General features: G+C 50.4%; 1 protein-coding gene across 10 annotated transcripts in view; it reads left to right on the top strand.

Annotated features, from left to right (window-relative positions):
• The window catches only part of Ano1 (anoctamin 1), a 166,598-nt gene that overhangs the window by 81,439 nt on the left and 70,932 nt on the right, over window positions 1-14,227 (top strand). For all 10 annotated transcript variants that reach the window (XM_051193494.1, XM_051193491.1, XM_051193493.1 and 7 more), the window contains exons 3-5: window positions 281-613; window positions 12,318-12,416; window positions 13,767-13,918. In XM_051193494.1, the coding sequence (XP_051049451.1) occupies window positions 281-613; window positions 12,318-12,416; window positions 13,767-13,918 (584 nt within the window). The remainder of the gene's footprint in view (window positions 1-280; window positions 614-12,317; window positions 12,417-13,766; window positions 13,919-14,227) is intronic.

Below are 14,227 nucleotides of genomic sequence, written 5' to 3'. Positions count from 1 at the left end.
ACACACATACAAAGGAAAATTAAGTAATATGCTGGGGTATTAGCATAGAATCTGTGCACAGTGGTGACTTTGGTGAGGAGGAAGTGTATGCAGGCACTCATAGAAAGAAGCAGGTGTTTATAAACATTTTATATCAGGGATCTGTTAGACTCTGGCTGCAGCAAGTGGTGCTATGAAGTCCAGCATGCTTTGTTGAGTGAGTAAGGACCCATCTAAAATCATGTTACCCTCGAGAACCAGTCCACACTGAACACATCTATCTCTCTTTCTTGCCTCACAGCTGCTCAACTCCCTGTCCGTGGACCCTGATGCTGAATGCAAGTATGGCCTGTACTTCCGGGATGGGAAACGCAAGGTGGACTACATCTTGGTGTACCATCACAAGAGAGCCTCAGGCAGCAGAACTCTGGCCAGGAGGGGACTACAGAATGACATGGTCCTGGGGACTCGCAGTGTCAGGCAGGACCAACCCCTCCCTGGGAAGGGGAGCCCCATAGACATGGGCTCACCCGAAGCCCCCATGGATTACCATGAAGATGACAAGCGCTTCAGACGGGAGGAGTATGAGGGCAACCTGTTGGAGGCAGGCCTGGAGCTGGAGCACGACGAGGATGTAAGTGCGGCCTCATGCTGACCAGGGACACCAGGTGGACATAGGCTGAACAGGTCTGTTTGCAGAAGGCAGTGAGGTCAGGTCACCTTTAGTACCGCTCTTGTGGCCATAGTGGGCTAGAAATTGCTTCTAAACAGATCTGGGAAGTCCCAAGCCAGCCTCCTCCTCCAACAACCACATCTGCCTGGGGCAGAGCTGGCCAGTGACTGTGACCTTGAGGTCAGAGCATTTCCTGCCTCTGCTCAGCCAGTGCCCGAAATGGGAAGACTTGCTGGGTCAGAGGGACTTAGTGTGGAAGTGTGGAGCTGTTCCGGGGGCTTCTTGTGGGTGTTCTCAGCCCTTCTCCAAGCCTGTTTCTCAACCTATGGAAAAGATTCTAGTCTGTAGATTCCTGGGGTCCCTGCTCTGAAACCCATATCTCTGTAATACTTTGTTCAGGAAGTCTAGAAATTTTGCTAAGAGAAGTTTCTGGACAGAACAAAGGATCCACTGTCTCGTATGACTGACTACCTGCTGTGGCAGCTGAGGAGAGTGGCTCAAATCATTGCAGCGCTTAACCACTCAGCCAATTGCTATGTGCTTCCTGGTTGACATCTTACCCTCTCGGCATGAGTATGTGGGGAAAGGCCCCAGCTCTGCAAGTGTAATCCCAGTGCTCAGGAGACTAGCGGGAAGATTGAGAGTTCAAGGCCAGCCTGGGCCACACAGCGAGAGACTGTTCAAAAATAAGATGGTAAGACTTGTGAGGCAGCTCAGCTGATAAGGAGCTTGCCTTGCTTGCAAGGCGACACACACTTTCAATCCCAGGCCTGAGAAATCATAGAGGAATTTGCTGTCTGACCTACACACACACACACACACACACACACACACCTGCACACACCCACTGAGGATATTGTCCAGTGTGACCCAGTCTCGGGGTATTGTCCACCTTCTTGGGATTAGAACCCCTTAGGATTAGAACAGGTATTTGCAAACCTTGCCACGTTTCCTGTGACAGTTCCTAGGTGCTTGGGGGAAGTTGAGGGATCGGGCAGCAAAGGTTTGAGGCCAGCAAGGACTCAGAGGTTCCATGTCTCTAGACAGCTAGAACATGGGCATCGCTGATCCCCTGTGATTTCTGTCACTTTGAGTAGAGTTGTGTCTGGCTGTGCTGAATCTATCGTAAAGGTCTTTTTTTTTATCCCTGGAGGAAGGAGCGGGTCTTTCAAAGGCTGCTGGTCTCTCCCCATAGCTGAGGCATCCAGTGCTTGTGTTGACTTCCACAGCTGTGTCTTGCACATGTTCCTCTTTTTATCTGTGAGGTTCTGTCCTGGAACAATCTGAAATGGGGTGACATGGACTGACCTGTCAGACCTCAGCCTCTGAACTAAAGGCCTCAGTTTCCCCACCTGGAAACTGGACATAGAGCAGCCTTCACACAGCACTGGACACACAACACATCTTTGGGATTCCTGTTGTGTCAGATCTGAGCCTCAATACTTGAGACAGGCTGAGATGGAAGAGAATGGTGAAGCTGAGGGTAGCCTGGGCTACAAAACCAAAACAGGAAAGTGGGGAAGGGGAGAGAGAGGGGAACTTTGGAGAGAGGGAAATGGGGGAGAAAGGTTTGAGTAAGAGATGGCTTCTTTCTTCTTTGCAATGAAAATAAAACACGAGGGTTTTGGCAACTCCTGTTAAAAAACAAAACAAAACAAAATAAACTACATTTTGCCCTTAAGTGACCCCAAATTTCACAATTTGGATCTAGAGCTGAAGAAGGCTTTGCAGCCATTGGTTTGGCCCCTTTATAAAAACATGAGGTTTTTATATATATATAAAAAATATGAGGTGCTGAAAAGATGTAGTGAAGAGCACTGGGTGCTCTTGCAGAGAGAGGACCCAGGTTCAGTTCCCAGCACCCACAAGGTGGCTCACAACCACCTGCAACTCTAGTTCTAGGGGATCTGACATCCTCTTCTGGCCTCCACAGGCTCCTGCATGCTTGTGGTACACAGACATACATACATGCAGGCAAATCTTCACACACATAAAATTTAGAAAAAAAATTAAGAAGTGAAAAATGAAATATGGGACTGGGGTGGAGCTCAGCTGCAGAGAACTTGCCTGGTATGTATGTCTGAGAGCCTGGAGTCAGTCAAGTTTTGTGTAGTGTGTGCCCGGGCATTTGTGCATGCGTGTGACGTCAGGGGACAGCCTCAGGTGTTGGTCTTGATCCCCTTGTTTGAGGCAGACTCTTTGCTGTTTGCCACCACTGTACTGCATAACTCAGGCTATCTCTCCTATCTCTGTCTCCTGTCTTGCTGTGAGTGCTGGGATTACAGATGCATTGTGCTACGCCCACCTTTACATTGGTCCAGGTCCTCATACTCACACGGCAAGGGCTTTATGCACTGAGCCATCTCCCAGCCATCACCACCACCCCTAACCACCTATTTTTGGGAACAAGGTTTCTCTCTGAGCCTGGGATTGCCATTTCAGCTAGACTGGCAAGCCAGCAAAGCCCCAGGAGCTACAGGTCTCTGCCCATCTGTGCCAGGGTTACAGGTGCACATTGCCACACCCAGTTTCTGTGAACTGAGCCTGAGTCCCTCCAGGTTCTAGTTCACGCTTCCTAAGCAACAACACTGAGCCTTGAAGTTATCACCTGGTCCCACCAGCCTGCTGGAAGCTACAAGACTACAGGGCTGGCTGAGCTACAATTAGCAGCTGTGGCTCGCTGTCCTGGGTGGAGCAGAGGCTGGGTCTGAATGGGCTGTTTGGGCACGCATGGCAAGGGGAGGTGTGAGTGGGCCCTCGCTGCCGAGATTAGCAGGCACGGCCAGCCCAGCAAGGTCAGGCTTGTTTTGGGGTGAAGATCTAATGAGCTGTTCCCGGGGTGTGCTCAGATTACAGGGAGCCTGAGGGCTGGCAGATTTTGAAATGAGAAAGCCTGTAACGGGATCCCCTAATTGCACTCTTATTGGATTTGAAGCAAAGTGTCAGGTTTAGATGTCTTCTGTGGGGATCTGAGAAGGTACCCCAATACTCTGCGCCCTCCCCAACCCTATACCAACATTTGTGCCATTGAAGCTGGTCTCTTAACCTGCATGCCATGGCATCTGACCTTTAACCACAACCACTGGTGGTAACTCTCAAATCCTGAAAACTAAAACTGTCTGTCCCTTGTGATGTTGCCGAATGTGCCTGGGACCCTGGATGTTTCCAAAACTTGATGGGGATATGAATGATGACCTTGAAGGAGACAAGATATCCTGTGCTCAACACTAGCCACCTCTGGAACTGTCACTGGCCATGTGGTAGCATCACAGAGGTCTCCAGCTCAGCTTCCTACAGGCAGTTGATGAGTGGATATACACTACACTGCTTCTGGCGTTACCAAAGCAGGGGTCACAGTGTGTACCTCCCAAAATCACATTGAAAATCTCTCTCTCTCTCTTTCTCTCTCTCTCTTTCTCTCTCTCTCTGTCTCTCTCTCTGAGGTTCACTCTAGCCCTAGTTCCTCTAGAACTAGCTAAATACAGCAGGCTGGCCTCAAACTCCCAGAGATCCTCCTGCCTCTGCCTCCTTGTGCTGGAATTTAAGGTATAATTCTAGCACTCTGGGACTTTTTCTGCTTTTTGCTATTAAGTTGGCTGTTTCAAATTGGCTTCTTGAGAATGGGTGTCTGAACTTGACTGGGAGCAGTGGCCTGAGAGCTCAATGTAGACCAGACCCCTCTCTGCTTGCTTTCTCACTGAGACTAATTTACAATCCCAAGGTAGTAGGGATGACATGTGTCCTATGACACTGCTAGTGGACAGGGAGCAGCTCTTAGCCACCAGCTGACAAGTAAGCCCAGATGTGTGGGGACTTGAGACTGCAGGTTGTGTCTCTTTACATTCTGGAAGCCATAGGTCGGAAGTCAAGATGTGGGCAGAGCTGTACTCCAGCTCCTCTGTTGTAGCTTATATGTCCCATCGTCATCATAGTCTCTCTATTTGGGGCCCACCCTACCCCATTTCAGCTTTATCTCAGCCTGCTTACATCTGCAAAGACCCCCCTGTCTTCAAATAAGGGCACACCCACATTGGAGCAGTTGCCTAGGGAATGCAGTCTGTTAAACCCACCTCAGGAATAAAGCTCTGTCCTGAAGACAGGGAAGGGTGACAAGTGGGCCAGCAGAGACTTCAGCATCTGTGGTGGAGAAGTGGGGTTCACAGCTGGCGCAGGGTGGGCCAACAGCCTAGGCTAGGAACAGGTCTGCCTTGGGCTGGCTTGCTTCCCCATGGGAACAGAATGTACCCTGTACACCCCCAGGCATTTGCAAATACAGGCTCCAGGTCCTAGACTGTCCCTTGAGTGGTAAATGGGGGAACTTATCTCCCTGGATGCATCCCCAGAAAAGGGAGGAAGGAGTGCCTCTACCCACTCTCAGTCCCCAGAGGTGGTCCCTTCTGACTGCAGAGCCCATAGGGTACAGCCCCCCCCCACCTCCACTCTCATGCAGAGAAATTCAGGATGCCTCACAGAGGCAGGCAGCCTGGGTGGGCAGGAAGGGCCAGCACTTTGCCCCACAGGGGTCTTTCGCTACCTGCTGCCCTTGAGGGGTCAGGGACCCTGGATGAACTGCATGGTGAAGAATAGCAAGATCCTCCATCTTGCTTTCTCTCACCTCTTGTCTCTCACCCTCCTTTTTTCTGTCCCCCTTTTGTTCTTTCCTAGCTCCTTCTTTATCTACCCTTCTCTCTGCCTCCCTCTCTCCCTCCCCCATCCCCTTCTTCCCCCCCTCCACGTCCCTCTCTCTTTCAGTCCTTGTTTCTTTCTCACACACCCCAACTCTCCCCCGTGGGGTCAGCTTCCAGGGTTCCCATTAAAGAGACAAGAGAAATTTGTGGCCAATGTGTTTTCCTCCGAGAAAATCCATTAGCATTTTTGAAGTGGAGCCTCAAAGCCTGCTGGGCATTATTTATGTCTTCAGGGTCATTGCTAAGAACACCACAGGCTTAAACCCTGGTGTGTCTACTCAGGGTGGCTGGGGCTGTCGCTGCTCTGACGCTGTACTTGACCCTGGCTTTGGCAGATCCTCCCAAGACTGGATACAGAATCCCACCAGGGCCTGTTTGATCTCATGCCACGGCATTCATGCCAAGCTGGGGGACACAGTCTAGGGTGATGCAGCCTCTGAAGTGTGGAATGGAGTTAGATTGAACTAGCCATTACTTGGATCAAGTGGCATCCCCTTTCTGGGCCTCAGTCTTCCCCATCTGTTAAGTGGGGATGATAGTGAGATTTTCCTCATGAGTGGTGAGTGGGGTTAGGAGAGGAGAGGAGTGCTGGGCATGAAACACAATGAACAGCGTTTTCCACAGTTCCCAGGGTCTGGGCAGCAACAGTGGCCTGACCCTGTCACCACCAGGTAGCATCAGAACTCATGTCCATGAAGAGAAGGGTAGGTGACTGGGGAAGTGGGAGGACAGGGTGGTCATAGCCCTAGGGTGTGGGTAGGGGCAGGAACATCCGTTTCCTTCCTCTTCCAGTGATTATAGAGCTCAGCACAGTGTATGTGTGTGGTTGGTGTGTGTGTGTGTGTGTGTGTGTGTGTGTGTGTGCGTGTGTGTCAGGGTCTCCTTCATGAGACAAGGCTGTTGGCCAGTTCATGGGTTCATAGGTCTGGATGCAAGCTGCCCCCACTCTACCCCCATGGGTTTCCTGGCAGTGTGAGAGGACAGATCTAAGGGAGTGGTCCATCCAACTCACCTCTGATCCTAACTCTGGACCCCACAGTGTAGAGACGCCTAGATAACCAACTGAAGACCCCTGACTTTGGCTGTTCATCCTAATACATGCAACATTCTCCCATAGTCTCCCCAAGAAGGAACTGGCCTCTTGCATGCTGTAGTGCTGGAGTCCAGGCTGAATAAATCATACCTCCCAATTCAACTACCCCATGTTGCTTCTTTGCTCTCTGCAGGCCCATGCCCCAGGCGCTACCCTGAAGCTCAAAGCAACATGGACAGTTGTCCCTCTGTCTTGATTTGTTCTGCAGAAACATGCTTCTTTGGCCATGAATTCTACATGTGTGTATGTGTGTATTCATGTGTTTGCACAGCCTCATGTATATGTGCATGCGTGTATATGTGTGAAGGCCAGAAGAACAACTTTAGCTGTCATTCCTCACCCCTTGTTCTTTGACACAAGGTCTCTCATTTGCTAGCTGATTAGGCTAAACTGGCTGGGCAACCCTTCCTGCTTCCCCAGCACTGGGATTACAACTGGTCAAGCCATGATGCTTGTCACTTGCAACCTGCTTGCAAGCACTTCCCAGCTGAGCTGTCTCCCCAGCCCTTCCCATCTTGTGAAGCTCACCCTGGGCTGAGGGAGGCAGGTGGCTTCAGGTGAACCCTGTCCCATTGTGGCTGCCATGTGAAGTCCTCTCCATGGCCAGGCCTGGAGGACCTTGCCAGAGACTCTGCTGGCAGTTGACAGTTGGAAACCTTGAGGTGGGCCACAGCCCATAAGTATCCCATGGGGGTGAGCAAATGTCCCCAAGCCCTCTCAGATGCCTCTGGCGCACACCAGTCCTCTAACCCTGCTGTCTTTTGGGGTGCTGTTTGCCAACACTGCCAGGATTTTCTCTCAGTACAAGTCTTTTAATTTCTGGAAGTTCTGTTTGGTTCTTTCCCAAGTCGGCTATGTCACTTTTTAATAGTTTCCTGTCCTTTGCAGGCCTTCCTGTCTTGAAGTTTATGTCTTTAATTGAGGTGAGCAGGGCTGACCTGTCTGTCATCCATCTAATGAGCTAATACTTTCTGGCCAAGAGCACTGGCTTCTGTCTCTGTCACTTGTTGGTTCTCCCTAGCCATATCCCTGGGTTGTTTACACCCTGTGGGCTCAGCTGTCTTTGTGCCCATCCAGGACCTTCTGAAACAGTCAGGTTCCCAGGGCCTGAGCTGAGTATGGTAGGAACTGTCCTGGGCCACAGTCACCGGTGAAGTCACTGTGCCTTCACAGATGTTTTTACTCCTCTTTCTTCTTTGCCTTCTCTTAATGAGTTTCCTTCTCCATGCTCTTTAAGGTGATTCAGAGCAGCAAGCATGCCCACCTTGAGAGTGTGAGGTTGTTTGGTGGTGTCTGCCCATTCCTGGGGTGTAAATCCTGCTGTACCCTCAAGCTCTACTGTGGCCACCAACCTAGACCTCATGGGAGCATCTCCAGCCTGTTCTTTCCTACCATGGCTGGGTGGCCACTGAAGCCAGTTCAAGCCAGGCCTGGTTACCACCACAAGGTGGATTTCACCACCATCTGAAGACATGGTTCTGTTGTCCTCAATGGATCTACATTTGCTGTCATGGCATGCCTTGCAGTTCCTTGCCCTGGTACCAGCTGTGCAGAATCTTAAAGGCAGTGCATTAATCTTCTTCTTTTCTAATTGCAGCCAGTATTTTTTGTTTTCCATGGAGGATTGCCCTGGGTGGTTGGCTCCACCTTCAGTGGCAGCAGAGGTGTGACTGGATCTGTCTGCTGATTTCTCTATCATCCAGCAGGCCTCAGGCACAGGGCTGGAGAGAAACACATCCAGGGCCTGTCTCTGCCATATTCTTGGCAAAGGGCAAGTGAACCTGGTCCACCCACTGAGAGCCAGTTCGTGGCTCCCTGGAGCCCAAGGCTCAGATATGAGGATAGAATCAAGGGGACATTTCCCTAAGGGTGGGTAAGCACCAAACCCATCCTTGCCATAGACTCCAGGTCTCCCTCACACTGTGAACATGGCTAGCAGTACCCACACTGTGGGCATGCTAGTTAGCGGGCAACACTTCCCCACCCAGGCACCATACTAGTGGCAACCTATCCCAACCCCATGGGCTATGCCCCACCCTCTGGGAGCTGTGTGGGTGGAGGAGTGGAGTGAGCATGGCAAGTGAGCACCAGATTGAGTTCCCATGCCACACCTGCTGCTCAAACATCTGGATCAAGTGTCTACAGATCTTCCCAGCCCCTCATCACCTGCAAGGACACACTGAGGTAGATCAGAAGGTCTGAGAGAAGGTGGGACCAGGCCAGATGCTGAGGCTGTCTCCATCTGGTACACAGTAGGCACTTACTAAAGACTGGCTCCTTCCTTTCCTCTATCAATCACTCACTGAATAGTCTGCGCCACGTGCAACCAGCCATCCTAGGTACACACTGAAGCACAGCCATATGTCTCAAGCTCACACTTGTGCAGGCAGCCATTGCCAGTGGGGAAAGCCAGGTGGGGATCAGGACATCTGGCAGATGGTAGGTGTAGTTGGGCATTGCCATGCCTGCTACAAGGGCTTCAGGCACAAGGGTGAGTGGCGGTGTCCTCAGACACACAAACCTTTCATGGGACCCCTGTGACTTTGTTTTTGTTGTTTGTTTGTTTTGGGTTTGGGAGTTTTGTGTTTAACATCTCCCTTCTTGCTTTTCCTTTCCTTCCTTTTTTGAGACAGGGTCCCATGGCTAACTTTGACCTTGCTATGTAGGTGAAGCTGCTTTTAAACTCCTCACTCTCCTGCCCATCTGGGTTATAGACTTGTGCCACCTGCGTGGTCAAAGTTCTAGTTTAGTTTTCATTTGTTTGTTTGTTTTTGAGACAGTCTTACACTGTAGTCCAGGCTAGCCTGGAAGTCACTATTTAGCCCAGGCTGGCATCGCAGGACACCTTTGAACTCACAGCAGTCCATTTGCTTCAATCTCTCAAGTGCTGAAGATTCTGGAACAGCTCTAGTGAGGTCAGAGTCCTTTCACTTGGGGCTCAGGATAGAAGCCTAATTCCTCAGCTGCACTCTATATGGAGCTCAGGGGCTGGACCTAACCCTCCTCACATCCTCTGACTGGGGGCTTCTTGGGGACTTGTCCCTTCTTAGATCCTCGTAGCCTAGCTAGGTTGTGCCCTCCCTGGAGCCTTATGTCTGTGAATTTGTGGTTTCAAATGTCTCAGCACAGTGATCAGGAGTAGGGATAGAACTTAGAACTTAGTCTTTCACAGCCTTTGATTGTGGCTGAAGGGACCTGGACATCCCCCAGGCTCCTCCTACTGTGGGAGGGCTGTGGTCAGGCTGGGTACCACGTTTATTTAAAAAAAAACATTTTAGTGTATTTTTGCTAAATGGATCCCACGACCCCTTCACTAACCAGATGTTTCCTTGGGAGAGACCCGGGAACTCACGTCAGCAGGACCCACTTTCCCAGGGATGCTGGGACTGTAAAGAATATTTTGGGTATTAGCGTGCGGGCGAACATTACACAGGGATGCATCTTGGTCTATAGTGGAAAAACTAGCCTCCACCACTCGTGGGCCACTAAGACATCTCCCCTGACTCGGGTATCTCATGACATCAGCCTGTGAGTCACTGGGACTGGGGACTCTGTGGCAATGCTGGCCAAAGCAGGCGTGGCCTAACCTGAGCCAATCTGAAGCTATGCTCAGCCCCTTGTATTGACTTTGCCTACAGGCCCAAGGTTTGGGCTTGGCTGCTAAGGGCAGCAGAGCCCTCTGTTTGCAAACCAGACCTCCTATTACCTGCCCTATAGGTGAGGGAACAGGGTCCAGAGAGGTTAAGACACTTGCCATAGACCACACAGGCCTCCCAAACTCATCCCATCTACACCAGGAGGTAGTAGAAGGACCAGAGATCTCTGTCATAAGCCTATGGGCTTATGGCATCCCATCCTGGGATGAAATCTGTCTCTTCATAGAGGAAGACCAAGCCTGTTGTCAAAGCCCTCCATCCCTGGGCTCTGGCCTGAATTATCATACTTGTTTGTGACAGTCTTAATTATCTCAGGCTTGCTCCCTGTAAAACTGAGGATGACATCTCTGGTGCTGAGATTACAGGCATACAACATTCCACCCAGTTATGGGGTACTGGGGCTTGAACCCAGGACCTCATGCACTTCACCAACTTTTGCCACATCCCTGTCATGATGTACCTCTTTCTGCCTGGTACTCTGCCTTGCTGTGTCAACTCCCAGAGGCACCAACTTTGTGGCTTGAGGTCTGGACAAGTTTGTTTATGTTACCCACTCCAGATGATTGATTATTTGGTTGATTGGGTGAAATTCACCATGTAGCCCAGGACAGCAGAAAAGCCTCAAAAACAATCCCACTGCAGCATCCCAGAAGTTTTTTTTTTTCTTATAGACCATCTTCAGATGACATTGGCCTGGTGGGTTTTAGCCATCAGACTGCAGCACATCTGTGGGCTGGACAGCTCACTCAGCCTGTGGTCCTAGGGACAGAGGGCACAGGTCACACCAGCAGCTCCATACCTCATGACAAGCTCCATCAGGTCTCAAAATTATGAGCCAGAGAGGTCTGTAGACCCTTGGGCTGACCGCCAATCTGCCATGAAAGGTCTGTGAACGATCTGGGCAAGGTCCTGCATGTTTGTGTGACTATGTAGACACATGTCTCTTGATAAAGGACCTCTTCCAAGGAACATGTGTCTACAGAGAACCATGGGCCAGGGGTGGCACTTCTGCCATTGGGGAAGCACAGCTTGAGTCTGAATTGAGTGGACCCTATTAGCCAAGAGCTGGTAGATTAAAGAAATTTCCCCATGAGCTTAAGTGTCCTGGCCTCTGTAAGGGCATAGGCAATCATGCATTTCATTTCCAGCTGGTGGCAGAAATCAGTTCTTATGAAGCCATTAAGTTGGCTGTCAGTCAGTAGCCCTTGGGTTCCTTCCTGTAACTCAACAGAGAAACATGGCTTATGGTAATAAAATAGCCTTAAGGGGAAAGCAGTCCATCCTTGCAGGGAAGTCAAGGCAGCAGGAACTGGAAGCAACTGGTCACACCGAATCCACAGTCAATAGCAATGAATTAATACATGTGTGCTTATACTTAACTCATTTTTTCCACTCTGACACATCTAGCCTCCCATGTCCAGGGAATGGTGCCACCCACAGAGGGCAAATCTTCTATTCAAGACAGTCCACCACGGAAACAAATCCACAGGCCAGCATGATGTTAGATTGTGTCACACTGACAAAACTAGCCATCAGCCATGTCCCAAGTCAGAGCAGCACTGTAGGGGAACCTGGACTTGAACTCTTGGTGTCCCTGTGTCATGCTGTCAGCTCTTTAAGGATAGCAGTCACAGATATGCAGGAAAAGTGGAGTTAGGCTACAGTCAGAGAAAGGACTGCATGGCCCCGACACGAGCACCTGTGGAGTGAGCCCTGAGAGCCTCAGTCAAGGCTGAAGGGAGTGGACCTGGAATCATGAATGGTCCTCTGCTGTTATCAGGTTTGGGGGGGGGAGGGTTCTCACTTAATTCCTGAAAACTTCCTAAGTGTTTTCGACCCCTCTTTAGATCCCTCCTGGCTGTGACTGGGGGATCCCTGGATTCTTGCATAAAGTGCTATATGTAAGAAAGCTCCCTAGTACCAGGCAGTAGTGGGGCACGCCTTTCATACCAGCACTTGGGAGGCAGAGGCAGGTGGCTCTCTGTAAATTCGGGGCCAGCCTGGTCTACAGAGTGAATTCCGGACCAGTCAGAGCTACACAGCGAAACCCTGTCTCAATAAATCAGAGAGAGAGAGAGAGAGAGGTCCCTAGCTATGGTGGGTATTGTCTGGATGGGGCAGGTGCCAGGTAAAGGGAGCCACACCTCATCAGTCACAGCTGGGTACCAAGGCGAAAAGGGGTCCTAGCTGCCAAACAGCCTGACCAACAGCCCTTTTTCTCTCTGTAGACCAAAATCCATGGTGTCGGATTCGTGAAGATCCATGCACCCTGGCACGTGCTCTGCAGGGAGGCTGAGTTTTTGAAACTGAAGATGCCCACGAAGAAGGTGGGTGGAAATGTTTATATTACAAACCACTAGTCTTGGTATGAGGACACCAGAAGCAGAATCATCACTGCAAGCTCCTAATCACATGGAAAAGGCAAGAGGGGAAGAGGACACAGGAGATAGTTCCCATCCGCCATGAAGCATCTGACCTGGGCCTTTAGAGACTCTAGGCCATGGCTAGATAGATACCATAGCAGTTAAGCTGCTCTTGCAGGAGGACTGGAGTTCAGATCCCAGGACCACATAGGGCAACTCACACTGCTAGTGATGTCAGTTGCAGGGAATTCAGCGCCCTCTTCTGGCCTTTGTAGTACACACAGTCATACATGTAAACACATGTAAACACACAGGCACACACAATCTTAAAAGAGGAAAGAGCAACACCTAAGACCCCACCCCCACCCCAGGACATGAGGAGAAGGTCCCGGCAGAAAAGCTGCCTGCTCTGTCCCAGGAATTTGACCTGAACAAATATAGTTCAACTTGAGGCCTTGCTTTGATGCCTGTGGGGTCTCAGATAATTTATCAGATACAATTTAATTACATTTTCTAGCTTGCTGGGATTTTTCCTTTTAATCTCTGAAAACTTTATGGCAGAAGAGCAGCCTGCCAGGGAAGCTGGGCTGAGAGTCCATATTTGTGTGTGTGTGTGTGTGTGTGTGTGTGTGTGTGAGAGAGGGAAAAGTCCAACTCGGCTTCTCAGATCCACTGAAGCCACTTGGATTACAGCTTTGGAAACAAAAGAGACATTTGAGGCAAATGTTTTCTAGAATGTGTTATAATTGATCTCTTGGCCCAACTCTTCTAAAATGCTATGTTCTTTGGGTAAAGCTCGAAACAGAGGAGATAACAGGCACACTGGCTACCCCGGCCCTCTGCTCCCAGGGAGGACTCTATCATTGTGGGGTACTTTTCCAACCATTTGAGAATAGGATGACTTAGTCACTTTACACATTTCCCTGACAGAAGCAGCCTAATAATGAAGAAAGGATTTATTTGCCTTGCAGTTTAGGGAGGCCATAATGGTATGGAAGGCATGGAGCAGGAGTGGGAGAGAGCTGGTCACGTTGCATCAGTAATCAAGAAGCAGAGAGACGAAGGCTGGTGCTCAGTTCACTCTCTCCTTTGTATTCGGGCTGGGACCCCAGCCCATGGGATGATGCCATCCACATTCAGGGTGGGGCTTCCACCTCAGTTAACCCAGTCTAGAAACTTCCTTACAGACACTTCCCTGGGCTTATTTTCGTGGTGATTCTAAATTGCAGCGAGCTGACAGGAAATAGTAACCAACTGTCACAAGAGTCAGAGCTCAATAGAGTGGCTCATGCCCTGGCCTGGTCTTGCCCACAGGTGTACCACATCAGTGAGACCCGAGGCCTCCTGAAAACCATCAACTCGGTCCTGCAGAAGATCACAGACCCCATCCAGCCGAAGGTGGCTGAGCACAGACCGCAGGCCACAAAGAGGCTCTCCTACCCCTTCTCCAGGGAGAAGCAGCACCTGTGAGTCAGGAGTACAGGGGAACATGTTCTTAGAAGCACTTTGTTACTATTGAGTCCAGAAGAGGCTGAGACAGCAGCTTCTAAGGGCCCTGATCACAGAGGAAAGGGATTGGGGAGCCTTGCCTGGCTTGGTGATGCTTAGGGAAAACTGACTGGGCCCTGGCTAGAGCTAAAGTCTAGGTTCCCCAATCCTAGCTTTGTCCCTCTGAACATGGTTCCTTGTCACAAAACCTCAGCAGCCCCTGGAGCAGCTGGTGAGGCAGCAATCAACTGATCAAGAAGCCCCCCTCAAGGGAGTCCCAAGGCCCT

This window comes from Phodopus roborovskii, unplaced genomic scaffold, assembly GCF_943737965.1.
Source record: "Phodopus roborovskii unplaced genomic scaffold, PHOROB, whole genome shotgun sequence".
Classification (NCBI taxonomy): domain Eukaryota; kingdom Metazoa; phylum Chordata; class Mammalia; order Rodentia; family Cricetidae; genus Phodopus; species Phodopus roborovskii.
This window is presented reverse-complemented; position numbering and strand designations above follow the sequence as displayed.